At 37.9% G+C, this 21130-nt stretch overlaps 1 protein-coding gene across 2 annotated transcripts in view; it reads right to left on the reverse strand.

Annotated features, from left to right (window-relative positions):
- ARFGEF3 (ARFGEF family member 3) overlaps nt 1-21130 on the reverse strand; it is a 209135-nt gene that overhangs the window by 109743 nt on the left and 78262 nt on the right. For both annotated transcript variants that reach the window (XM_027850770.1, XM_027850769.1), the window contains exon 5: nt 12686-12754. In XM_027850770.1, coding sequence (XP_027706571.1) covers nt 12686-12754 — 69 coding nt within the window. The remainder of the gene's footprint in view (nt 1-12685; nt 12755-21130) is intronic.

Raw genomic sequence — 21130 nt, forward strand, 5'->3', positions numbered from 1 at the left:
TCTAAATCCTCACATATATGCACAAGTTTAAAGAAAAAACTGCATATGAATTTTGTTCCTAGAGCCGGGCAAAATGCTCTCCAGAAACTACATATTGCCATACGTATAGCTATTTCCCTATTTAGAAAGTGTAGTGAGCAGCATTCCTTGGATGAAACAATGTATACTGTAAAGGCACTGGATGCCTAAAAAAGAGGAGCTGAGGCTGTTCTCATTAAAAAACTTTGTACTGTTGATCAGTTGTGTCGAACTCTATGTGACCCATGGTGTATTCTTGGCAAATACACTGAGTGGTTTTCCATTTCTTTCTCCAGTGTGTCCCTGTTTTACAGATGAAGAATTGAGGCAAATAGGAGTTAAATGACTTGCCCAGGGTCACACAGTGACCCTGTGTCTGAGGCCAGCTTTTAATTCAGATCTTCTTAACTCCAGGCCTGGGACTCTATCCACTGTACCACCTGGTAGGAATTAGTTTATTCCTGAAGAAACCAAAAATTAAAACAACAACAAAAAACAAAACAAAACCCTAAAGCATGGGAAAGTAGAGGGATCACTTCCGTAGAAAAAATTTGCAAGAGATTTTCTCTAGTAAAGGGGTTGAACTAGATCTAAGGGGTTGAACTAGATCTAAGGCCTCTTTGAGATCTAAGTCCTATGACCCTATGATCCACACAAGTAATTAAGAATTAAGGAAAGGAATCATTTTATGAAAAAGTGCTTTGTACACTGTTAAGCACCATACAAATGCAGGTGGTTGTTTGATGATGATGATGGTGGAGATAGGCAGTCAAGCTCAAATCATGATCTGAGTCATTCTGAGGCAATTCATCCACCAAGGTATTTCTTCTATTATACCCCAAGTGGTGTTGCCAATATCCTTTTCTCTTCTTCTTCCTATCAGTATATTGACAGTTGTTACAGATGAAAGAAAAGTCTTGATTAGTCACGTATCTTAAAATCTTTCCCTCAGTGGGAACCTGCTAATAAAATAACCAATTCTAGTCCCTTTGGTGGTGTGGTATTAAGCTTAAAACACACACACACAATACTGAGCTGGTAGTCATGGATATTGGAAGCATAATGGTTACAGTGCTAGTCTTGGAGTAAAGACCCAAATTTGAATCCTACCTCAGACATTTATTAGCTATGAGACCTTGAACAAGTCACCTAACCTTTTGGTGCCTCAGTTTCCTCATCTGTAAAATGAGAAAGTTGGATTCAATGGCCTCTGAAATCCTGTCCAGCTCTGGCTTTCTATGTTTTAAATACAGACCTCTTTAACCCTTAGATACCTATGTAAAAGTCAGCCCTTAGTCATTTTTGGTCCCTCAGAGCAGAAGGAACCAATATTTTTTTTTGGCAAATACTACACAAAACTGGTTTGAAGACACAATGAAGTAAAACCCCTATAATAAATGGAATCATGGCCCTAGCCGAATGAGTAGTTATTGACTTATTCTCTTAGTCTCCTTAAAATCAACTGTCCTTGGGGCTCCAAGACTCAACAGCAAGTTTTGGGTGAGCCAAGACCAAGGACTTGGTTGAGACTTCTCCTCATGCTTCTTCTGCTTCATTAATGCAAATAAGATGAGGAGGTTACACATAATCAGTAAATCAGTCAAGAGGCACATATTGAGCACCTACTGTATGCTAGCCATGGTTATATGAAAAACCATAAGACTCAGTCCCTGCCCTATGGCCCACCAGGAAAAAAAAAAAGAAGTGTAACTTGATCCCAATTTCTGTCTGCTCTCTAAATCCAAATAAGTTCTTCCACCATCATGTAACTAAGATGGTGAAATGTGATGGGAATATTAGTGCTTAGATCCTAAGGAAAGAATAAAATGGAATGAATTCAATGGTACAGTGGGAAAAGAAGTCAGAAGATCTGATTATAAATCCTACATTTGTCCCTTACTACCTATATTATCTTGGGCAAGTCACCTAACTTCTCTGTGCCTCAGTTCCCTGATTTATAAAGTGAGAGGGTTGGATTAGATTAGCTCTAAGGTACCCTTCAGCTCTGGAATCTATAAGCCTATGATTCTATGAGGTACCATGTTTGAAGGTCCCAAGGCCTTTATAGTCAAATGGGCAGATTCCAACTGTGACTGATATCACAAAGCAGTCACCCGGAGATGCTAAAATGCCTGACAAAGTCAGAAGAGATAAATTTTGGGAAAGAAGATTAAGGATGAAATGAAATCTCATTTCTTGGTGATAAGCTTCATTAGCTACCTGGGCTCCACTTGGTCTAGGGTACAAGTCCTGCTTCTTTTGCCTAGTTTTGGGTTGGAAGAAAACATGACCAGATGATTAACAACAAAATATTCCCAAAGAACCCAGTGCAGGCAGCCTAACAAATGACAATACAGAACAGACTTCCTGGTTGAATCATGTCTAGGGACTGAGCATTTATCAGCTGATTTGATGACTTACTTAAGGCACTTGTCAGAAACAGTACTGCCAAATCAATACAAAGAGTCAAAGAAAAAAAGGCATTGACTATTTAAAGAATTATATAGCCCAGTGAAGAGACATTTTAGTAATAAATAGAACCACTTTTGTTCATCTATAAGGGAACAACTTGGCCAAGGACCACATACTCCAATTGCACTGGTGGTAGCATTATAATGTTGTGATGTCATCAGCTGAGTTATTTGTCCTTTCTTGAAGAGGACAAATGACATCAGGAAGATGATGTCTTGATTTGCAAGTGAATTGGATTTAAGTGAGGCAAGACTGTGCAAAGTCAACAGCCTCACTTTCTCCTCCAGAGCCAACTGGATCCAATGGCAAGATATAAATCAAGATGACTGGAGATGGCCCAGGATGCAGTGGGAGACCTCGGCCTTTTTAAGCTAGGGTCTTTCCCAGGTCTGTGTGTCTGAGGCAATGCCCATTCAGTGATGAAGGCTAAGTAAGAAACAAAAATGGCCTCTTTTACCTAGTTAAAAAAAAAAATCAATCTGGGAGGGGAAGACCCTGAGGGTTTCTGGCCAAAACAGAAACAACTGCTATTTACACCCACTCTGAGCCATCAAAACCCAAATAATGACCAAGTGAGACTTGGGCTGGGACCTCTTATTGGCCAATCAGTGAGAGCCAGAGTGATTTGGATTTAAGGCATGGTTTTTTTCAAACGATAGAATAAATAAGTAGGGAAGGAGAAAAAAAAGAAATCTGGTCCATAAACCCCAAGGTAACTTGTGAGGTTTCAGCAATCAAAATTTATTTTCCTTTGGGCAGAGCACCCACAAGTAAGGGTATGATTCCCTATGTGAGATATCTGGGTTCAAAAACCCCCTCACATGTGTATTACCTGTGTAGCTTTGATCAAGTCATTTAATTTTTCAAAGCCTAAAGTTTTATCATCTGCAAAATGGGGATTAAAAACACTAATACTATTTACTTTGCAGAGTGGTTGTGAGGAAAGTACTTCACACTATATAAGGGTGAGTTATTACTAATAGTTTATGATGAAAAAAGTGGGAAATGTCCTGAAAGTTCTACAGTCATGCAATGATCAGTCTCTCAAAGTGACAGCAAAAAGGAACACATCATGGATGCATTAGAGAGGAAATTACTTCATTATGAGGTTGCTTTGACACTTCACTCATTAAAATATTGAGAGACAATAATGTGGCAGAAAAAAGCACTAGTGACAAAATAAATAGCTAATATTTATGTAGCACCTTAAGATTTGTGATGTGCTTTTTAAAAATCTCTTTTGATCCTCACAACAACCCTGTAAGATAGATGCTATTATTATCTCCATTAAACAGATGAAGAAAGTGAGGCTAAGGGAGATTAAGTGACCTGCTCAGATTAGTATCTGATTACCTTCTCTGGGCTTCAGTTCTCTCATCTGTGAAGTGAATGAACTTTAAGGTCTCTCCCTGCACCATGACTCAATGATTCTATGAAACATACTTGGATAGGGGTAGGATGAATCAGTTTTATACTGAGTTCCACTGAGTAGTGAATATATTTATGAGAAGATTTCAGACTAAGATTTTCCATGTTTGCAGATGCAGATGGAAGAAGTGAGGTACCTATCCACATAAATCTGGACGAAAAGGAAAATCTTTAAGATAGGGACTTCCACATTGGAAGTATAAAAATAGATTGAAAGGCAACCTCTTCGTTTTGCAAAATCTCCCAGGCAATCCAAATCTAGTGTACATGTAATAGATTATTGTCAATCTGAGATCTCATGGTTGCACAAAGAGAATATTTTACATAGTCACTTAGAGTACAAATCTGAATATTCCAGTCCTTTGCTGTCTAAAATTATTTAAATCAAGGCACATAATTACTAACCTTCAAATGTGTGGGACTTCTCTCCATGATGCCACTGTTCTTATTCTGCTCCTAAGGTATGAATGATTTCTTGCTCACTATCTTTTCTTTATGGCATGACAGTAGTCCTATAAGCCAATTCAAGATATTATGAAGAGTAAGATTAATGCTTAATGAGTTCTTGATTTAGGCCTAACTGGTGACTGGCAGACTGATTTTAAACTGTCATATGGTAGGATTATTTGCTCTTTGCTCCCATATAGAAGCTTGGTAATCTAGGGCCATACTTCAGGAAGTCAACCAGGTCTAATGTTTTCCCAGAAGTTAGTATTTTCCTTCTCCTCCTTGTTTGTGTCCTACAACACTCAAAAATACAATTCTGTACATCTTCCACTTATTTGTGATGCTTTAATAGCCCAGCTGGTGTAGAAATAATACTGGCCCTGGAGTTCAGAGAATTAGGTTAAAATCCTGCATGTAGCACTTGCAAATAGTGTATCAATGGGCATTCCTAAATCATGCTGGCATTTAATTTCTGAATTTGTAAAACAGGAGTATAACAACATTGTTTTGAAAATAGTTATTTGTAAACCTTAAAGCCATATAGAAATGTGAGATAATCATTATTATTGCTCTCTCTGTTTCTCAATCTCCAGATTGATTCATAATTTTGGGGTCACCAAAGCCAATTAAAGATAAAGTGATTGCATATACCTCTTTCAAGTCAACAAATCAAGCACCTATTGTATGCCAAATGCTGAGGTAGATAGGTGACATAGTGGATAGAGTGCAGTCACAAAGTCAAGTCACAAAGGCCTGAGTTTGAACCTAGCCTCAGACACTAGCTATGTCACCGAAACAAATCACCAAACCGCTTTAAGTCTCAGTTTTTTCATCTGTTTAATGGGGATAATAATAGCACCTACCTTACAGGGTTGTTGTGAGGATCAAATAACATAACACTGAAAAAACCTTAAAGTGCTATATTTAGCTACTACTACTACTACTACTACTACTGCTACTACTACTACTACTGCTACTACTGCTGCTGCTACTACTGCTGCTACTACTACCACTACTACTACTATTAACTTTGCTGTCACAGTGATCATTTTTTTTTTGTTGAGGCAATTGGGGTTAAGTGACTTGCCAGGGGCACACAGCTAGTAAGTGTCATGTGTTTGGTCTGAGGCCGAAATTGAACTCAGGTCCTCCTGACTTCAGGGCTGGTGCTCTATCCACTGCGCCACCTAGCTGCCCCCACACAGTGATCATTTAAAGCTTTAGCAGTAGAGTGATGTGATAGGAAATCAACAACATGAGGCCAGTCTTAGAGTCAGGAGAAGACTAGCACGTAAGCCCTGACTCTGACACTAGATGCTGCTGACACTTGCTGTGTGACTCTATGAAAGTCACTCAGTGTCCAAAGTAACTCACTAAGTTACAGAGCAGTTATCAACCTGAACTGAGGAAGAGTTTCCATGCCAAGGTTTTCCTACATTGAGGAAATCACCAGGTCTAGAACTAAGCAATGAGTTGAAGGAAAAAAGAAAACAACCTAGGATTTCATAATTAAGGGGCTAACTGTACAGTCAAATACACTTTCCATTTTCTGATGAACTAGTTTCTGGGTATGTCCTATTCTTTTTTTTGTGTGTGAATGAGGCAACTGGGGTTAAGTGACTTGCCCAGAGTCACACAGCTAGTGAGTGCTATGTGTCTGAGGCCAGATTTGAACTCAGGTCCTCCTGACTCCAGAGCCAGTGCTCTCTTCACTGTGCCACCTAACTGTCCCTTCCCCCCCGTGTTTTTTTTTTTTGGTTTGTCCTATTCTTATATGACTATTTGGCAGAAAAAAATGACAGGCATAGGATCCTCTTAGATAAATAATGATTGTAAGTAAAATACCAGTTCCAGGGAGATTTAGTCATGAAAAACATTTTTTTAAAAATCCTTGGTAGCCCCTTGATAAGTTACAATGAAAAGAATTTGAGAGTTTAATCAGCGTAAGGGGTCTGCTACTTGAAACCCAAAGAAAGCAGCTAAATCATCTTGAAGGCTCCTGTGGACTTAAGGGGTAGAGTCAGACTGCATTGTTTCGGCACTGAAAACAAAGGGACCTGTTTCCAAAGGTTCAATGAGCAGGAGAGTCATTCAGGGACCCCAGAATCATGGCTTTTGGAACTTCACTGGAATAGGATCACACTTTTTTCACAATGATTTTCCTCTTTTTATTGAAATTTCTTGTTTGAAGAAAAATCTACCTTTCTTAGAGAAATTAATGTATGGTGTGGTGGAAAGTGTGATGAACCATAATCAATCAAAAGACCTAGTTTCTAGTCCCAGTTCTTCCAGAAACTAGCTATTTATTTGACTTTGGCTATGTTGCTTGAGCTATATTTGACTCTCACCTTCAGTAGAAGGTTGGGTGGGAGGAGCAGGAGGATGATTCAGGCTAGAGGAGGAAAGGAAGAAAAAAGGTAGAGGAAGAGGAGGAAAAGGGAGAGGAGAAGGAGAGGGGAAAAGAGGACAAAGAGAAGGAGGAGGAGGAGAAAGAAAGAGAAAGAGAGGGAGAAGGAGAAAAAAGAAGTGGGAAAGAGAGAAAGAGGAGGAATAGGGAAAGGAAAAGAACAAAAGAAAATGACAAAGAAGACAATGTAGAGGGGGCAGCTAGGTGGTGCAGTGGGTACAGCACTGGCTCTGGAATCAGGGGACCTAAATTCAAATCTGACCTCCGATGCTTACTAGCTGTGTGACCCTAGACAAGTCACTTAATCCCAATTACTTCCAAAAACAAAAGAAAATAAGACAATATAGAGAAAGGAAAAAGAGAAGAATTGTAAAGGAGATTTGGAGGATTTAGAAAGTTAAATAAGGCCAGGGACCAAATTTGGGAAGGGGAAAATTGGGAGAAGTTGAGAAAATAGGACCTGGGCTGCAGGTAAATGAGTCAAGTTTCACAGAGTAGAAAGAGCAGAAGAAGGTCCTGAGTTACTTTTGCAACCTGATCTCAGTTTTCTTATTTGTAAAAATGAGGGATTTGGACTAGATGATGTCTAAGGTCCCTTTGAGCTCTAGACTCTAAGAGAACCTGAAAAGGATTGTTGTGTAGTTTGTCCTTTGTTCTCGAAGAGTACCATGACATCAGGGGATGACATGACTTGCAATTGACTTTGATTTGAGTGAGAGAGGGCTGTGCAAAGTCACCAGCTTCACTTTCTCCTCCAGAGCCATCTGGGTCCAGTGGCCAGATATCTACCAGGATAACCGGAGATGGCCCAGGATTCAGTAGGAGACCTTGGCCCTTTTAAGCTAAAGTCTAGAAGGAATTAAGGAAAAGGTGAAGGAAGTTATCAAGTAAAACATGAGATCAATTAGATCAAGGAAAGGAATTTGGGTGGAGTTGTTAAAGTGCTAATAATGTGAGAAAGGGTTAAGGAAGTGAGGAGAGATAACTGTAGGTAAAGGCTCTCCTAGGTGCCCTCCAAGAAGTTTGACAGAATAATTCTCTCTAAAAGCTACTAGCAAGAATTACCAAAGGTAACACTGATGCTTGGTGGGATAAGGCCCATAAGTCTAATATAGTTCTGGAAGGGGATAATTTATTCAAAAGGAACAGGATAGGTAAGGGGGACTGGAGTAACACTGTACATTAAGAAAATAAACACACACTTGGAAACTCAGAAAACAGATGTGGAAAGCATGGAAGAAGACATTTAGGCAAATATAAAAGAGGCAGAAAAAGAAGCAATATTATCATCTGACTATACTAACAGACTAGCTAAACAGAAAGAATAAATAGACAAGGAGTTTGGGAACTAAATTACGCATCTGGCACAGAAGTATGATTATAGTAGTAATGGAAGGATTCAATTAACTGACATCTGTTGGAACTTTACCTCTACCAGAAGCTGAACTTGCCTCAAAGATTTATCCTTCAAAAGGTAGAGGAAACAAAGATGTTAACTTCTATTCTAAATCTGGTTTTCACTAACAAGCAAGAAGTGGTTGTTAAAGTAGAAATGATGGCAGTCTTTGAGGGAAATCATCACTCCATCTTCGCATGTGTGATAGAAAAGGACAGAAAAACTGAGCATCTTCTGACATGCACCCTAGATTTTGGAAAAACAGATTTCAAAGAGTTGAGAGAAAGGACGAATAGGATCCTATGGATTAAAGTTCTTTACTGGAGGTCAGTCTAGGAGGAATGGAATACTCTAGAAATACATGATGAAGAATGCCACCCACTTGCTCACAGAGAAGTGGTAGACTAATATGAAAATGAAAAGCACATTTTTTGGACATGGCCAAATTTGCTTTGTTTGACTAAGCACATTTGGTACAAGGGTTTATTTTTTGTTTTATTTTGTTTTTATTTCTAATCTAGCAGATATTATTACTGAGCTGCTGTCAGTAATCTAAAAGAACAAAGAGAATGAGATAATACTGTAGGACTGGAGAAGGGTAAATGTTCTGATTTTACACAAAAAAGAAAAGTCTTCAAATTATGAACTAGTGATCTTAACTTTGGCTTCCTGCAATATTGCCAAGCAATATATTCTTAAATGGATGGATAGTGAATATCTAGAAAATGAAGTGATTTCAAAGAGTCAGCATTTTTTTTATCAAGAACAGATCATGCCAGGTTATCCTTATTTCCTTTACTGAGAGGTTATTAAATTAGCAGATAAGGGCAGTACTACAAATAGAGTTTAACTAGATTTTAACAATGTATTTGATAAGTCTCCCATGCTATTCTTATGGAAAAGATGAAAAATATGTACAAAAGTGAAAAAAAAGTATAAAAGATGTGCACATGTGCAGTTAAGTTGATTTGGGACTGGCTGATTGGACTCATTTGAGTTTAATGTAAAAGTGGCATGTGTCCTTCAGTAAAGTGTTCCCAGGTGCTTGGCTCTGTACTATTAACCAATGACCTGGTGAAGGACAAATAAATAGTGAAATAAAAATAGGATTGTACCCCTTTGAATGACTTAATCAGGATCCAAAATTTTTTTTTGAGAAGCTAGATCACTGTGTAGAATGTTTAAAAAAATGAAATGTAATCAAGATAAATGTAAAGTCTTACGCTCAGGTTCAAAAAATCAGCTTCACAAGCATAAGATGGAAAAGGCTGGGCTAGAGGGCAGTTTGTAAAAGACTTGGAAGTTTTTGTGTACTGCAAAGTCAATTATGAATAATCAATGAGATAACAACCAAATAGATTTTATTGAGAGGCATAATGTCTAGAACTAAGATGGTGTTAATCTAGTGTTATTCTGCTCAGATCAGACCATATCTGAAGGTCGTATTGAAGATTACCCAAGGAGTTAAAGGTTTCACCCTCACTAGAGGTCTTTTGCAGAGGCTAGGAAACTACTTGTAAAGAATGTTATAGTGGGCATTCTTGTTCAGGTATCTAGATGGTATTCAAGGTCCCTTCCAACTCTGACATTCTTGGATCTCTCTGAGCCTCAGTTTATCTGTAAAATGAGAGGGTCAGACTAGATGATTTTTAATGCACCTTCTCCCCCTAGCTCTAATACTCTCTGTAATCTATGTTACAAATTGATAAAGAATATTAAAAAATGGTAGGTACTGAGGCTAGAAGATATGAGTTTATATAAAAGATTTCATCAAGGACATTTTATGACCAGAAAAACAAGTGGGTTAATAATGAAGCAATAGTGAGGAATAGACAGCTGAACATTGGATTGAGCTATTAAATAACCTAAGTCTTTAGCATGTTGGACAGATCCTCAATGGGCGATTTATGGAAAAGTATGGACAAGAATCACAAAGGTAGAAGAAGTGGGGATGGGTAAGCATTTTCCTCTGCAGAGGGAGAACTCAGATCAATGAGATAACAGACAAAAGTGGGGTATTAACATAATACAAATGAAGAATTCTCAGAGAAATATGAATTATACTACTGTTTCTGATTATATCACACTCGGATTTCTAACACTGTCTACGGTTATCCTTTTTGATAGTTTGCAGAGCGAACTACTATTAATCTATATTGTCTTTCATAATTCCTAATGCATATGCTCATGCTCCTAATGTAAAAAACATATTAATGTCATTTTTATATAAATGAATATAACCAGTTTATGGACTTATCTTACATTAACTTATATTAAAAGAGTAGAGAGAAAGTGCTAAGGACTGCCTTATAGGTGAAGCCATCTTATTAGCAGCCTTTTTTGTTTGTTTGTTTGTTTGTTTTAGTTTTTTTGTCAATTATGAGGAAACTTCTTCATAACTTTGTATTGAAACTCTTTAGTTACTACCTTTACATTATTTTTTAAAGCATTCAAAAAAAAGTGTTTGGCTACCTATCAGAAATCAATAGTGTTATTTAATGTGGGCAAATTTAAAAATGATCAAGTTGAAGAAATATATTTCAACGCAAATTAATCACTAATCTGCAGGGTGGAAGGGGAGAGTCAGAACCGAGTGGACTGGAGTCAAGAGTAGAAGGGGTTGCCAAGGAACTTTTTGCAAATAATTAGTAAGAGGGATGGGAGAAGGTGCTGCGTCTGCAGTAGGACCTCATGCTTATGTAGTTAGCTACGGCAGAGAGCATGTAGGGAATTGGAGTAGAGGGAGGCTGGGTGTAAACAAGAATTTATTAATGGTCAACCATGTGCCAGGCACTGTGCCAGTTGCTGGGGATAGGAAGACAAAAATGAAACAGTTCCTTCCCTCAAGGAGTTGCCTGCTGCCTCTTAGATTTTAAATGCCAGAGATCACTAGAACATAATCAAGATCAGATTTACTAAGGCTATTGAAGAGCAAGAGTTCAGTTAATAGATGTTGGGAAAAAGCATCGTGAAAGCTTTTAACAATCAAACTGTAAGCGGAGTGTCTGGTAGCAACAGACAAGCAACTGGGCTACAGTAGCTCCTGGAAACGCCAACGTGAGATTGAGGTTGAAATTTCTTGAGAGTAGAAAACCAAGCCAAGATTTCATCAAGTAATGATTCATGAGCAAAGGTAAATCATGTAAATGTGACAAATAGCAAAGCTAATTTTAGACTTTTAAACAGGTAATATTCTCACTGTAACTATTTTCAAAGTGATAGGAACTCAACATTCCCTAACTTAGCTTGTTAGTTTCTCCACTTTAAAATTTTGACATCTTCTAAATTCGAATTAGAGCATTTTGGAGCTGAAAAGGACTATACAAAGGACCTATTTTATACCCAAGGAAACTGAGAGCACCATAAGTAAAGGGACCCATCCAAGACCACACAGCTAATGGCAAGGCCATCAGAAGAACTCAGGTCCCTTGATTCTGATGCCAGTCCCTATTATAACAAACTGGTTTCACTGGCTGTTCACGAGGTAATGCTCTACAAGCCTAAACATCCCCACTAGTATGAGCTCTGCACAGAATTGCTATTAGACAGGGCCTCCCTTTATCTCCCAACAGTGCTTTGTTCTTTTTGGTCTGAAAACATCCACCTGTCAGAACTTGCCAGTTCTTAGAAGCTATACACTTTATACAAATCAGTGGTAAAAGCCTCATTATAGCATAGCTTTTAAACCAGGATGCTGCCAAGTAGCAAGAGATGTATGTAATAAATCCAGAGAGTTGAATTTTCTGCCAGCTCAATTCTCAGAAGTGCTCTGAAGCAGACATTAATATTCTGCTGCAACAGGCTTAACAGGGGGATTGTGTTAGTGTTAAGAAAAACAGAGCCTTGGATTTTTTTTTTCATAAGTTGGGGAGGACCTTAAGTATGGATCTGTGATTACAACAGTGTGGGGACATCTCAGGATGGGAACTCTTACTAATGCTGAGTAGCAACTTAACAGTAAAAGAGTTGCTTGGGATAATGGGAAATAAGTGACTTGTTTAAGGTGACAAAGACAATATGTTTCTTGAACATACCTGAACAAGGCTGCCTACCTATCCACTATGATATACCGCTTATTGTTTAGGTTTAAAACTAGGATGAGCTTCTCAAGATCTCAGATCTTATTCTTTTAAAAGAATTTTTTTCTAAGTTCAACTTAGATATGTTTTTTTAGTTGATCATAGGGAAAGGGGGCACAGATGGACCTGAAAGGACCTAGTACTGTTATTATCATCATTAAAGCCCTGGGTTTAGCAAGCTGAAACATGCAAAGCTCTAAGACATACAGCATCATTAGAAAGGATGGGGATCTACAGACATTTCTCAAAAAAAAATCAATTCCCATTAGTGGTAATTGCTAAAGGCAATAACAATCAGAGGAGGCCTTGCTCTGCATCTAGGATTCCATTGCATACCAATCTGGCATGATTTTTTTTAGTGTTAAAGCAGCTCATAATGCTGGCAACATGGAGGTAGGGAGCTCTCTGGGGGCACTGAGGAAGGGAAGGGGCACTCACCTCTGCAATCTTCAGCACTGCACTTCCATTCATATCAAAGGTGGATGAATAAGTTATGCAAAGTAAAACCTTGAACAGAAGAACAGAAGAAAAAAAACAACCATTCATTGTTATTTCACACACCAGTTTAAAGATTCCTTTCCCTAGCTCTCTGCTTTCCTTTGTAGATATGGTCCCTACCTCTTGCTCCATCTACTCATTCCTCATCAGAAGCCATCAATTATTTCTCAGTAAGACAGAGAATTCCTTTTTAAAGCTCAGGAACTACCTTCTGCCACATACTGGCCTGAGCAAGTTATACAACCTCAATCCTCTAAGCAACTCTCTAAGACAGAGGTTCTTAATGACTTTTGGGGGTATTATGGACTCCTGTGGCAGTCTGGTAAAACCTATGGACCCTTTTTCAGAAAAGGTAAGTAAGGGAAGGAAATACTCAATCAGAGTTAGAAGAGAATGAAAATAAAGATATAATTCATTTTCCCTATCCAACTTCACAGACCCCCTCAAATCTAAGGGTCTGTGAACCCTAGGTTAAGAACTCCTAGTGTAAAAATAGAAATAGCAAACAAGATGCCAATGGGAATTGGTAAGAGAAATTCCTTATTAGGAGCTCCCCAAACTAAGAAAATCACAGATCCAGGCAATGGTGATAAGGATGATGATGATGATGGTTTTTAAGTGTTAGAAGGGAGCAAGTAGGGCCATGTTCTTTCCAAAGTCATGCTGAAGGAAGAGATCAGAGCAATATCACATGAGAGAGACATTTATCTCTTTTCTCTCAACTCCCTTCAGAGATGTTACCTTCAATAATGACCAGGCTCAACCTCAGATCCTTCAATCTAAACTCAAAGAATATTAGAGGCATAAAGAGACTTTGGAGGCTACCTAACCCAACCTTCTAATTTTGCAGATGAGAAAACTGGGCATTTGAAAGCCACATCAGACTTGTTCCACTTCCTACCACCACCAATCCTCGAGGCAGGATGAAGGACATTCTGGGTAGCAGTTGCAGAGACAGATTTAGGCTCAATGTAAGGAAACTTTTGTTTTCAATTAGAAACTCTTTCTAATCATTAGAGCTATCCTAAAGAAGAATGGGCCACCTCTCAATTCGGTGACTTTCCCCTCTATCTTCAGACAAAGACTGGAAGCCTATTTATTTGTCAGGGATATTACATAGAGGATTCTGATTCAGGTATATCATGGCCCAGATGGCTTCTGAGGTGACTTTTAACTTTGAAATGTTATTTTCAACTCCACCCATAACCAAAGAAGCAAGGGGTTGGGGTATTTAGTGGGGAAGAATATTTTCCCATGAGTTCAGACTTTCTTCCTTAGCAATTTTTCCCAGAATTCCAAATGGTTCTACTTCCCTGGCAGCTAGAGTTTCCTCACAGATTCGTAGTGGATTAATGGCAAACTGTGAAGAGGGAAGACAGGCTTTACTGGGAATAAGGAGACTACTGTTCCAGTCAGCTATGTAGTCAAGGGACATAAAGTAAGTGACTTAAGCTCTATGGGACTCAGTTTCTTTGTTCATGAAATGAGAGGGTTGGATTAAATGACTGCTAGAGTGTTTTCTAGCCCAAATATATCAAGATTAATTTTAAGAATTGATTTAAAGAACACTAGAAACCTTTTAAGACCATTAGAAACACTATCCATTGCTAAGCATCATGGAACAAATCGATATTGCCATTGACATTTCTGGAATGGACTTTAATTTAACAGACAACAGGCAGATAACCCCCTCCTTCCTCCATCATGCTTCTGTTTCCTCCACAGCTTTTAGGAGAGCTTTAGCTACTCATTTCCAAGTAGTCAAAGAACTAGGTGGGTAATTCAAGAGAGGAAATATTGGAACAGAACTTATGAACCTCAAATGCTTTTGTTCTCCAGGTAGAGAATACCAAACATAACATTATGCTAGTCTTTCTCTGCCTACAAATATCATCCTTCTCAGACCTCATAGTACTTTATTTTGTAATTCATTCATGCACTTAACATGTAGTACAGCATATTTCTGAAGCTAAGTGGCATACCAGTTAGAATGATATATTATAGAGTGGGGCTTAGTCATTCACTGGAACCAAGAAAACCATAGTTCAAATCCTGCCTCAGATACTTCCTAGCTAGTTGATCCTGGGTAGTCACAACTTCTCTGTGCCTCTGTTTTTTTTTTTCAGCTGTAAAACTGAGGATATTAATAGCATCTATCTCACAGTTTGAGGATTACATGAGATAATACATAAAGCACTTTGCAAATCTTAAAGTGCTATGTAAATGCCAGCTATTATTGTGTTGTTACGGCTATCTGTGTGGGTGCCAGAAAAGGAGTGGGTGAGTTAGACAGAGAGAGAGAGAACAAGGGACAACAGACAGTTTTAGTGCTATACTAGGGCTGATGGGATGTTAAAAAAAAATTAGAGCAAGTCTTCTAATGGGTTCAGCTGATCACCGTGGAGAATTTTGGGGAGAATGTGGACAAGAATCCCAAAAGATGATATCTGTGGATCATTTGTGCCCATACCCATGGAATCACGGTTACATAAATAATGAGGTATTGTGTTGATATCTTTATTCCCCTGCTGGACTGTAAGCTACTTGAATTCATTTCAGTTCAATCTAATGTTTGGCGAGTAGCTTAATAATATAGGAAAAAAGGGGGGAAGGGATAACTCTTGCCCTCAACTACCATTTTCCTAGACCAAAAACCAAAGGCTAGAAACTCTTTATCTAAGCTCTAGATCTCCTACTCAGTGGTTTGTAGACAACAGGCACTTAAAAATGTATATTTCATAGAATCATAGATTCATAGCTGGAGGCCATCTTTCATTTGACGTATTAGGGAACAGAGGCTCAGAAAGGTGATGGCCACTTAGTACTCTAAGTATCAGAGACAGGAGGCTTGCTGTTATTGTTCTGATAATTCCTCAAACTTGATATTTTACTCTTCAGCAGCAATTCCAGCCTGGTATTACTTAAAAAATTTTTTTAAAAATTTAAAAAGAGCTTTGATTTGAGTATGAAGTACTTTTGCCCTAACCAACACTATAAAAACTGATCACCATCAGATGGGACAGTGAAATACTTTCAGTTTCCCTCAGTTATTTAGTAGGGCAGCCTAAGACAAACATTGTTATCCTGGATAAGCAGATACGTCCACAATTCAGGAAGAAAAGAATGCAAAGCTGGCTGATATTATTAGTTATCAATGTTATTCGCTGGGGGCATTTGCTTATACTTTACCTGTTAAAGTACAAACAGAACTTAACATCTTTTTTAAAAAAGTACCACAGTGTTTTGCCTTTCCTAGCACTACTTTGTTATGTGGCATTGATTTTGAGAGAGATTCTGAGAGTTGGGAGTATAATTGTCCCATTGCTTCTTGAGTGATGAAGTACAATCTTCCATAACATGGCTACGTGCAGCAAAGGTCTAGTACACAGGCCTCAAGAGTTACCAAAGTGGAAAATGGAGCTAAAGATGGTAAGAGAGCAGGTATTCAAATTGGGCCTGGGCTCACTTGGTTCAAGAGGGAGATTGAGTTTTATAATTGTTCTTAACAGAAGGAACAATCCATCCTTACAGATCTGTGCTTCACTCCTTGCTCAAATTAGTTGTGTGGTTATGTATGGTTTTTTTGAGGAGGGGTTGTGCATATGTATATGTATATGTGTGTGTACTTGGGGGTGAAATGACGGCATAGCGCTGTGGATGAAGTTATAGGTTCTTATTATTAGTCATCCATTGTTTGTTACGACTCATTGCATCACAGAGTATTAGTCTTGGAAGCATACTAAGAGATCATTTATTCCAATCCCCTCCTTTTATAGGTGAAGAAACTGAGGACCTATAGGAAGAAAGTGATTTATTCAAAATAAAGTTCACTACATTTTAAATCAGTACAAATATACGGCAATTTTTTGTGAGCCCCAAATTTCTCTTTCCATTTACAAGGCTGGCTTATTCCACTTATAATAACAGATTTTACATATATATAACTATAGATTTATATTATATTTATTTATTTATATAAAATATAGACGTTTTATATCTTTCATAATTTTACCATTCTTTCTTTTTGGCAAGCCTGGGAAGTAGATAAGACAGAAAGTGTTACAAGAGAGATAAAAGTCTCAGAGAGGTAAAATAAGTTGCCCAAGGTGGAATGACCAGTAAGTGTTAAAGCCAGGGTTTCAGACTCCCAAGTCTAGAACTCATTTCATGATACCACACTTGTGATCTTCTACTGATCCATCTGTTCTTAAAGAAGTCAAGCAACAACATTCCAGAAAGTCTGAAGATTCCAAACACGAATTCCCAACTCTTTTGTAAGGACCCATAATTTTGGAACATCAGGAAGAATCAGGGTCACTGGTATTGGGAGAAAGGGGTCAAAGCTTTGAGTAAAGACTTTGAAAAGAGGGATAAGGAAAGAGAACTGGAAGCAAAGATCTTGAAAGGAGATGATGCCGAAGGAAGAGTGCTGTATTTGGATTCAGAGGACCAACTTTACTACTTACCACTGGTGTAACCTTGGGTAAATCCCTCATTGCCCTGGGCCCAAGTTTGTCGTTTTTTAGTCATTCAGTGATGTATGACTCTTCATGACCCCCATGGACCATAGCATACCAATACTGTCCATGGGGTTTTCTTGGTAAAGACACTGGAGTGGTTTGCCATTTTCTTCTCTAGTAGAAACTGGGCTAAATTTACTTACCTATAAAATGTAGGTTTTGGAAGAGATGACCTCTAAAGTTGCAGTTCTAAATCTATGATCTTATAATCTCAGAGGTCCCTTCAAGCTCTAAATCTATGTTCCTCTGATCCCTCAGAGGAATACGGAAAGGAACACTACTGATAGCTCTATGCCACTGGAAATCTTGCCAAATGTTGGGAAGAGGCTACAATATCCCATAGAGATGGGCATAATCACACATTGTAGATAATCAATAATCAATCCATCAACAAGCATAATAAGCACATTGTTATTGTTCAGTCATTTCAGTCATGTCTGACTCTTTGTGACCCCATTTGGGGTTTTCTTGGCAAACACACTGGAGTGGTTTGCCATTTCCTTCTCTGGCTCATTTGACGGATAAGAAAACTGAGGAAAACAGGGTTAAGTGACTTTCCCAGGGTCACACAGCTAATAAATGTCTTAGGCCAGATTCAAACTTGGGAAGATGAGTCTTTCTGATTCCTGATTACTGAATTTTCCTGATTCCTGATTTCTGAATTTTCCTGATTCCAGATTTCTGAATTTTCCTGATTCCAAACAGAGTACTCTACCCACTGTACCACCCAGCTACCCCCATACTAGGTGCCAGACACTGGAGATACAAATATAAAACTGGAAAAAGTCCCTTCCCTCAAGGAACTTCTATTCTAGTTGAAGAATCTAACATATTCCCATATAAGTAAATATAAGATACATACACATGGACATTTACATGGAGAATAGATAATATGTAAAGAATATATATACATAGAGAATGTACATAATTGCAATACTCATATTAAAAATTACAGTGATTTGGGAGCACTAAAAACTGGGGGAATTAGGAAAGGCCTTGGGGTCACTGGAGTGTGGTACAGGAGAAAGTGCCTGATTTGGAGTCAAAGGACCTGCTTCTGACACTTACTACTTACTCTGTTTCTCCCACTTTTTATCTGTGTGATGACAGGAATTAATGTTAATTCCTCAGTTTCTTCAAATGTAAAATGAGAGGGTTGGACAAGGTATCTTCTGAGGTCCTTTCCCAAGTCTAGACTTCTGATCTTATGGTCGCATCTTTAAGTTGGAAACCCCCTGAAACAAACCAGATGAGCTGACTTCCAATTCAACAAAGTTTTATCTGACCACAAGGACCTCTCATCTTTATAAGGAAAACCATGCAAAAATAATGGTTAAATAATATTAATAGAGCTCACTAGTTCACCCAGGGCTTATGGTATAAAAAACATGGCAGCATTTAATAAAGAGGGCTGACAAGACCTACAACCTCCTGTGAATCAGAAGAGCTATAAAAGGCCCAGCATCAGCACCAAGCAAAGCAGCAGATAGAAATGACTCATACCAAAGATGAGTGGCAAGATAAATATTCAGTGTTTCTAATGCCTAGGAAGCATTAAATCAGAGGGATAAAGTCAAAGTGCTGCTGAAAACAGCGTCATCAGTCAAAATCAAGTTATTTTAATGTTTTGGACTACTTCTGGCACTATATAGGGCAGAAAGTCTGGGCTGAAAAACCAAGCTTGTGTGCCTGAAGGAAAATAAAAATAAGCATTTAAATTTTAAGAACAATTCCTCAAATAAATTTGGCACCCAAATGCTGACTCAATTCTCATTGAATGTAGTTCCTTCCTACCAACCTCCTTGTTGGACTCTCCTTCCTTAAAAAAAAAAAAAAATTAAGAGAAGCAGAGAGTGGGGGGAAATCAGTAAAAAGTGGAGAAGTTATGAAAGTTTGTGGCTTGTAGGAACTCAAAAATCTAATACTTGAGGAATACCTTAATTGGAATTATTTTAAGAAAACAAGTTGACATGATAAATTTAATCACAAAATAGGAAGAATAACAAAGAAAAAAATAAAAAGAATCTCAAAGCCTTTTTTTTAAAAAAAGCTAAAATCAGGAAAATTGCAGAAGCTAAAGATGGCAGCCCATTCACACCTTCTTATGCTATATGATTTTTCACATGTCCTTCACTGTATCTATCCAACATGACAGAAGCTTTCCTCTTGATCTTTTAATATTCTCTTAGTAGTAGTCCAGCACTTTAGTGTTCGTCTGTTATCTTAATCTTGCTATATGACCTTCCAATCTTCTTTTTGATCATATGCTCCTCCACATGTTTCTCTCGGCAGAAGACATTGTGCCAATTGCATCATGCCCTATAACAGTACATAGTCTCCTCTATGAGATTCATGACTATTCAAAAGAGATTGGCTTAACCATCCACATGAGAAAAACAAAATGGATGAAGAATGGCTATTGTGTATACCAGTGGTTCTCAACATGTTGTCCAGCTCTTTGAGACCCTTTCAGAAAGTCCACAAGATCAAAACAATTTTCAGAATAGTACTAACTTTTAAAATTCCAATATGGCAAATATTGATAGATATAACCCACGTAAACAAAAACTCTTGGGAGGTGGGGGAGTGGAGAGGTCCTTTATAATTTTTAAGTGTGTAAAGGAATCCAAAGACAAGAAACTTTGAGAACCATTTTTGTATATGATGACATGCAGTTAGATGGAAGATCCATTGAGTATAATGAAAATTCTTGTATGTTGTTCATTGCTTGTCTATTTATTGCTTGCTCTTGTTTATATCACTATAGTACCTTATAAGGAGAAAGAAACTGTGGCTAACTCATTGTATGTCACTTTTTAAAGTTGCTTAATAAATATTTTTGTTAACAATGTTAGAAGATCTAAGCCTTAAACTGACAAAAATCAACTGAGACCCTAATAAATTTTTAAGGGGTCTTGACAGCGAAGGAGCTTTATAGACTAGTGAGATATATGAGATTGTCACTTGGAGAGAGAACCATTATCCTCAGACTAATAAACATTTGCTGTGGAGAATGCTTACATTGTGCATTTTCCAGGTTTGTTTGCAATGATTAGAGATAAACTATATGGACTTAGGCCAAAAGGGATTTAAATATTCTTGGCACTTTTATGACAGAGAGAAAAATACACAGCAACTAAAAAAATCTTGGGTATACAACTCTATTATGTACTATACTTATATTTAAATGTATTCTATAATACTTTCAACTGTATTACAAATTAATGAATAAAATCAGGGGATTCAGATATAAGCATTTTGGGGCTGAAGAACCGTCTTGTTCAAAATGTGTGATAAACGCGTAATAACATTGATCCCAGGTTGTAGTTGAGGCTTAAACCATACAAAGGCCAGAAAATCCACAGTTGAGTTCCCATAGCAACTACAAGGCTGTCTCTATCTATGATTTACTTTAACGGATATTGGCTCAACTTTAACATCTTATTAAATAGATTGCAGGAATTCAATTTATACTTGCTGAGGGAATCATAATTTGACCATGATGAAGTGGGTATGTAACATAACAATTCTAATCATGTGTGGGGCAGGGGATCTATTTTTCATATTTATTTTAAAATAAAGATGCAGGAGAAAGAAAACAGTAAAAAATTTTTATAAAAAAGAGACAAGCCAACATAAATCAGTTGCCTGCTCCTTGGATACCACCTATCCCTCAGATATATCCAAGGAATAGACACACATAACATAAGAACTGAAAGCCCTCTCCTGTAACTTAGAAAGAAGCACCATTTAAGTCTGAACACTGTAGAGTGCTTGTGGAATTGACTACGGTTTTATTCTCCCAGACACCATCCATCATTTGAAAATTCCAGAGACCAAGGAAGTGACAGCAGAAGGCTTAGTA

The sequence above is a fragment of the Vombatus ursinus genome, unplaced genomic scaffold (genome assembly GCF_900497805.2).
Source record: "Vombatus ursinus unplaced genomic scaffold, bare-nosed wombat genome assembly UNPS02009132.1, whole genome shotgun sequence".
NCBI lineage: Eukaryota > Metazoa > Chordata > Mammalia > Diprotodontia > Vombatidae > Vombatus > Vombatus ursinus.